This window comes from Pollicipes pollicipes, unplaced genomic scaffold (assembly GCF_011947565.3).
Source record: "Pollicipes pollicipes isolate AB1234 unplaced genomic scaffold, Ppol_2.1 Scaffold_4740;HRSCAF=5597_pilon_pilon_pilon, whole genome shotgun sequence".
Taxonomy (NCBI): Eukaryota; Metazoa; Arthropoda; class Thecostraca; order Pollicipedomorpha; family Pollicipedidae; genus Pollicipes; species Pollicipes pollicipes.
In genome coordinates, this window is record NW_023596545.1 from 6,444,255 (window position 1) to 6,451,754 (window position 7,500).

General features: G+C 47.9%; 1 protein-coding gene across 1 annotated transcript in view; it reads left to right on the forward strand.

Moving 5' to 3' along the window:
- Positions 1–7,500, forward strand: part of LOC119098948 (uncharacterized) — a 157,636-nt gene that overhangs the window by 124,087 nt on the left and 26,049 nt on the right. Inside the window, exons 10-11 of the mRNA XM_037222003.1 lie at positions 4,629–4,823; positions 7,065–7,234. Of these exons, the coding sequence (XP_037077898.1) occupies positions 4,629–4,823; positions 7,065–7,234 (365 nt within the window). The remainder of the gene's footprint in view (positions 1–4,628; positions 4,824–7,064; positions 7,235–7,500) is intronic.

Below are 7,500 nucleotides of genomic sequence, written 5' to 3' on the forward strand. Positions count from 1 at the left end.
GAGTACTACCTCACATCGCAGCCATCATATGATCACACAACACTGTAAGGAAAGAGACTACTACCCCTACATCGCAGCCATCATATGATCACACAACACTGTAAGGAAAAGAGTACTACCTCACATCGCAGCCATCATATGATCACACAACACTGTAAGGAAAAGAGTACTACCTCACATCGCAGCCATCATATGATCACACAACACTGTAAGGAAAAGAGTACTCCCTCACATCGCAGCCATCATATGATCACACAACACTGTAAGGAAAGAGTACTACCTCACATCGCAGCCACATCATGATCACAACACTGTAAGGAAAAGAGTACTACCTCACATCGCAGCCATCATATGATCACAGAGCACTTAAAATTGGCCTAGGTCATGACCTTTCTCTATGGATGGACACAATAGGTCAGATGAGGACATGCAAGATAATTTGAGGTCAGCTAAGGTCAATGACCTGTGTTGTCAGTCACGGAGAGGCTAGATAAACGAGTGTGACCTTCGTGGTTGACTTTTTTATTTTGTTTGTAAAGCTGATGACATATAATTTTACGTACCAACGTACCTGTACTTAATTTGTTACAAATGCAGTGATAAGCGTCGAGCGGACCATGTATAACTACTACAAGAGCTCTGCAATCTTAAGTACATGCGGATGTACAACACACTTTTTCTAACCACAGAGTAGCATTGCGCTGGCCACTTATACCTAATTAGCACTTCATTTCTTTTCTTTTGGATGACTCTAAATGTGGCCTAAGTTGACCTTAGTTGACCTTTAGGTCAGTCTAAAATGCTACAGTTTTTGTATGGGACACTTTTGTCCTCCAGCTGCACCTAATAACATAAACATAATCAGCAGCAGTATGATTGGCTAGAAAGCCTTTCATTGCCGCGCATTTGACTTATTTTTATAAACCTCGTGTAGTATTGACATCAGAGGTCTGACTGTAACAAAGGTTAAATAAATATTAAGACGTTTATAAGGGGCATCGTGGGTGACCTGAGCTCATTCTGCGTCTCTTGATGGCCTCGACTTCGGATGAACTTGCACTTGCGGACTTTTGTCCGCCATGATGCTACTTCCCTGTGTAATGTCCACCAGCAATGTTTTGGACAGTCTGATGTCCTGACCCAACTTGACACGGTTCAGATCTTACATCATCTGTTATAATTTTCTGTAAGTTTGGTTTATGCTTTTGTAGGGCTGAGGGCAGATTTTTAGTGGTTCTTTTGATCAAGCGCAATGTTACCTTGGCTTCAAATGACAATGACCTTAGACCATAAAGAATTGATAGCATGCATAATTTAACCACTTTCCAGAACCACTGAGAAAAATATGTGGTACTCATTACGCTCAGCATGCGTTGCGAGGCATCATTTTTCCGTATTTTCCGTGCAAAGCTTCGCGGACGATTTTAACGTCAGCCAGCTGATATGTTAGGAAGTGGATACTCGCAAGTTAGATGTGGAAATTTAAGCTGAATTGTATGTAGTTAAGTGCGTTGCCGAGCATTATTTTGCATTGTAAAAGACGTGTTTGTTATCTTATCATTATTATAACGAAACAAGTGTGGCATGTCATCTGCGCTTTCGACGCACTCAGCTGCTGAGACTATGTGGCGCTGCCTGCATCTCACCCCGGCAGTGAGTGGGTACCGCAGAGAGTTGAACCCCGTACCTCTGGTTTCTCAGACGCGCAATGATAAACGCATATGCGTTAACCAATACACTATCGGCACTTTCGTGATTCGGATATAGTATCATGAATTGCTGCTATATAGGAATCATGTATTGCATGTAAATCAATCATGTTATGTCATAAATTGATTCAAATATGGCAAATATGACAATAACCTAATTGGTATATATTCTGTATATAGTTAAATTTCGGGAGTCAGATCACTGGGCCTCGGCGCCACCGCGCAGTGCGACACGGGAAGGCGTTGTTGAACGAAAGACGTAAAAGAAGTCAATGCAATGACGGCCACGGAATCATCATTTTGCAGATAATCTGCATCGTGTTGGTATGAGACTTGTTTCGTTGCTATGAGTATAAGATTACTAACACGGCTGAACTGAAACTAAATGAGCTGAAACCCAGTATGATGTCGCATCATCACCGTGTGCCGGCGGGAGGCAGTGCAGCGTTTTGCACCACGCCTCTCCGTGCCGACCATGACCTCAGGCCAGTACATCGGTCGGCATACTGAGGCACTCGCAAGCATACCATAATGCCTGATCAGTGTGTGCTATACCCACATGGGATGTGGCAGATTAGAGTTTTCGCTATCCCTCAAGCTCATTTGGGATGCAATTTCGATGTTTTTTATGTGGTAATGACGCTTTCATAATGGAACAAATCAAGGTTATGTAAAACACTATTGCTATCCCGATGCGTCACGCGCTGAACGAGATACGCTGCGTACGATTTCCGTTGTCTGCGCTGTACTGGCTGGATGTTCTGCGGGCAGTGCTAGTCACTACCCACGGCAGCCAGTTTCAGATGTTTGCAGAAGAAATCGTGTCAATCGGCGTGCGCGCGTCGTCTAGCGTCGTTTTCGCCCCGTGACGCCTGCTGTTCTGCGGGGCTTGTTGCCAACAATAGCGCAAGAAAACGTGGCTGTATTCCGGCCGGCCCCGGCCAGTCGGGCCCCGCGGGAGCTCGGTGCGCCTTCTGTTTGCGCCGTCTTTCCCGCGGTCGACTGCCGGAGTTGGCCGACTCCCTTTGTCGGCGACACGCTTCACCGAACATCTGCCCGAGCTGCACAGCCGTGGTGCTGTTGGGCGAGTGCTCGTGCGCGAGCTCGCGGTGGTGAAGTCGGACGGCCAAACTCGCACGGCGATGCCAGAAAAAGACCAGTACGAAGGCGGATAAGGGGTATCTCACAATGCCGCGGTGAATCAGGGAAAGTAACTGGTGTATTTCATCGTTCCAGTGATACCAAAATTTGTTCAACGGTAAAGTACATACTTCACTAAAATAAGATAAACCTACATATTGAAACAAGATGCAATTTTATACCCCGCAAACGTAGAAGCGTGGAAAAGTGAACATGGAAAGTGAATGATATCCATGAACGAATTGTCAAGACCCTATGATTATGTACTGGAAATGTCCTAAACGTAGATTTCAGTATATTACGAAAAGTCAGGGCAGCAAACTAACTTTCGAAGTCAATTATTGTCATGCGTTGCCATGAAGTTAATGCCACACTGATCATAGGTGGGAGTGACAACCGGCATTATTCCCATGTTTGGTACTAGGATTATGTGATGTCAGATACGAACTTTGCCACGCTCGACAAACAGCTGTTTTCACCACGAAGTGTTTCCGCTCACCGCACCAGATTTGACTTGAGGATAAACGATGATCTGTGCGTTGGAGTCGTTCATGTAATGCATTTGTCCTCACTGCACAACCATGTAAGGTAAATAAATTCGCATCGCTCTTACCATTTTACGTAGGCTCTGCTTTTAAGTTGTATTCATTCTTGATACAAGCGGGAAACGTGCGCTACAATCGGAGCCATGAAAATCAAACAGCATTTGCATTTTTCACATGACCGGTCTTCTAAAACATCCCCAAGAGCACTGTAGGCGGTTGGGATGTGGATAAGGGCTCGCTCAGATCAAGCTGCTGATAACGCACTGTTTATCGTCACGCTGTAATGGATGCCGCTTCTAAAATAGGCCGGTGGTCTCTTAAGGAGCTAAGTGTTTCGCCACGATACACAAAGTTCCAAACATGTCAGCGGAAAATGGATCGGTTCGGAGTTGGCCCGGCATCTATTTAACCTATTCTGTTTTGGGCTGTTTTCACAAACGGCTTACAAATTTGAGAACCGCTTCTTTTGTCATCTGGATGCGTGAAGTGAGCCCATAATCAGATGACATGAAATTTAACAGAAGTGAGTTCCGATGCCCGTAGGCTTGCAGCATTCTTCAAAACTTGTGTCTGGTTGTGCAAACAGTGAATTTTTTTGAAGCGTTTATTTGGCGATCTATCAATGATATCTTCGGCTTTATGTTTCAGCTTTCGTTCTGAATGTGTTGTGAGACAACAGTATGTAGGTATTAACCGGTGTCAATGATGAACTCAACAACCTTTAAGGCGCTATGAGACAAGTGTTTATCTGAGTGAGATCTGAAACTGATCTAATGGACTGCACGCAATTGTAAGATGGTGTGCATTTTTAACTGCGATCTCTGTACAACTTTTACTTTGTTCTCACCACGCACTGTCCCGCACACTTATGCCACAATGCAACATGACATAAAAATATCATTTTGCTGTCCGTTGCCGGAAAAACGAAGGAAGCAAGACCATCAAGCGACATCACAATCGAAAGTAATCATTAGGTTGCAGTGAGGCAGAGTCTCTGGCGGCAATCGGCCGTTCGATGGTGTGCTCTAAGGCCTGACGACACCGCGTACACTTCCACTTGGACAGACGGTCAAATGACGACGGCGACAATACGAGGCTTTCTGGTCACTGAATGAGCTACTAGTGTCATATACTTGCGAGCCAGTGTTTACAGCCGATGGCGAGGAGTCGGTGATACAAGTCACAGTGACTGAATTTTGGCTTCAGCGCGGTAACTTCGCCTCCTACCCTGCAGACGGTGGAGCGGAGCCGGCGGTATGAGTCGCTCTGCTCGCTGTGCCGTGGCGTCAGCGGGCGGGCCGACGTGACGTCACTGGTGCGTCACGCCGAGACACTGCCCGAATGGACGTCGGCCTCGGTCGGCCGGCCCGCCGTCGCAGCCTTTCTGCCGCCCAAGCCGCCGGCTGACCCGAAACTGGCAGCTACGCAGGTGAGCCATCGCTCAGCGACCGATCAGAGGGCAGATGGCAGCACCTGCGAGGTCGATTGGCGTACCGCAATGGTATAGGTGGCGCTAGGTGCATGCTGTTGGCAGCGCTCTCTGCCGCGTCTGTAGCTGCGGGATTATTTCATTAGCACGGGGGTGTTTGCCATGTACAGAGCGGAGCGGTCGTGTTGTCTGGCCCGATTCCAGGCGCGAGACGTCCGATTCGGTGTTCCTGGCGGGGAGTAAAAGGTCCCTATCGATCTCCTGATCTGGCTGAAGACGCTGACTCCCATGATTTAGGAGACACTGGATGCCTCGTGCTTAGCGGCGCGTCCCGTTTGGAGAGCTCAGGTTGATGAGCAAGCCAAACTTCGGTGGCGGAAGCTTGAGATTCTTGCGAGTTGCCAGGTCGCCTAGCGTATCGAGAACGAGTCGACATGGCTTGCAACGGCGGCGCACGGCGACTTCAGTTCACCTGGGGAGTCGTGGTCAGATGTTATGATAAGACTTCCGCCGGGTTGTCACTGCAAAGCAGGACAACGCCGGTTATGAACGTCGACGCGTCCAACTGCGTGATTTTTATGCGTGTTAAAAGTATGATGATTTTTGAAGGAGATCATCAGGAGTCTCAGTTCTGCAGGACGTTACATTGTAATTGGCCAAACCACACGCAGTTGAGCATTTAATTTTTATGGCATTCATCTCCGCTGCTCATTTTATTTGTAAGGGATGTAGTCTCCTGTGTACATGCGCACAGAACCGTATAAAACGGAATGCTACTTTTTATGTTTCACCTTCACAAAAATCAGTCGCATCTTGACTGGTTTCATCCTGGACTGGTGAATTCATACATGCGTTATACCAGTGGTCCATGCGTTGATGTTCCATTGTGTGTATGCCCGAAACGCTGTTTTTTCGGACCAATTTCAGGTTGACGCGAATCTGAAGGCGTGCAAAAGTGATACAAGGTTTTGCAAATTCGAACGAAAGCCACAAATACCACGCCTGTTCGTCCGATTTTCATCCGTTGCATAACTGCTCCGCTAAGGCTGTAGCAAAGATGTTCCTTCTACTGAGATATCTTCAAGGCGTAGACGCTAGCATCCAAAGTACTGATACCATGGTACAACTACCATTTGAAATATCTGTACTGTCCAAAGCCATGCATGTAGACAACATGACCAGGATTTTCTCGCAGAGGTAGATACGAATAATCGTTTTAAAGCAGCTGATGTGGCGCTGGCCTAGGATCCCCGGCATTCATCAACTCCAGGCTACCTCGAAGGCCCAGATCAATACAGAGAGGCATCCTCACTGTCCTTGAATAAAAAAGAAACGTCAGCGCTATGGATTACCAGATCAAGTTCCAATCGACTGCTTTGGAGGGGTCACGCAGTTGAGCTTGCCACAGTCGGACTGGTCTGAATTATCCTACAGCCTCGCCAACACGAAGTTTTTATGTGTCCTGTGTTCATGAGACTGGATCACCATAAGCGGATAACAGCTTTGAATGCTGAATTTAAATTTTGCATGCTCGTTTAACTATTTGAAACTTTTCATTAAACAATCGCTTGGACCAGGCCACACGTTTAGTAAGTCTTGCTGCGTGCGTCTCAGCTCTACCATGTGATCGTGAAATTTCAAGTCAACGGCAAAATTTTGGTGCGGAAGTTTCACATACCTTGACTCTCGGCACGGTCTGTTTTACCCTCTAACATCGTCTGACCTTAACGGCTCGGTCGCCGCCACCGGTCGCAGTTCAATCAGACAGGGGCAAACTGCGAGCGCTTGAAGAGAACGCAACCTCACCCCATCATGGGGGAAAGGGGAATCTACAGACGAACGCGCCAATCAGCTGAGCTACCGGGACACGGCGAACATTTCCTAGAATGAGCGGAACTCTGTGATTCTAAGAAGCGGCTTTTCTGTCCTAAGACATGCCAAAGGACGGAAGTTAACAAATTATAAACACAACGTAAAGATATAACGGCTTTCGCATTTCGTTACAGTATAGTACTGCTATACTAATAAAAGCATAGTGACACTATACTATAACCTAAAATACTGTTAAAATTGATAGCATCACCTTGGGTGTTTGCACTCTGTACCTATAAACACGCCAGACGAGAAGGAAAGTCCGAACAATTATCCCATCCTTGGTGCGACTTCTTCTCTGAACGCGGGGCAGTGACGGAATCCGCAGATTCCCCCCGGTCAGTGCATGACCGATGACCTGTGCCGCAGGACGGGGCGGTGGCCGTGACCCAGCTACAGAACGAGCTTGTGCTGGACCGCCTGGCGTCGCTCTCGCTGCGCACGCGGTACGGCGGCCTGCAGCGCGAGGCGGCCGAGCTCGACGCCAAGATCGGCCAGCTGAGAGACTGCGTCGACAGTCTGGTCCGCATGCAACAAAGGTCAGTCTGTCGCTCCAGTCTGGTCCGCATGCAACAAAGATCAGTCTGTCGCTCCAGTCTGGTCGGAATGCAGCAGAGGTCAGCCTGTCGCTCCAGTCTGGTCCGCATGCAGCAGAGGTCAGTCTGTCGCTCAGTCTGGTCCGCATGCAGCAGAGGTCAGTCTGTCGCTTCAGTCTGGTCCGCATGCAGCAGAGGTCAGTCTGTCGCTCAGTCTGGTCCGCATGCAGCAGAGGTCAGCCTGTCGCTCAGTCTGGTCCGCATGCAGC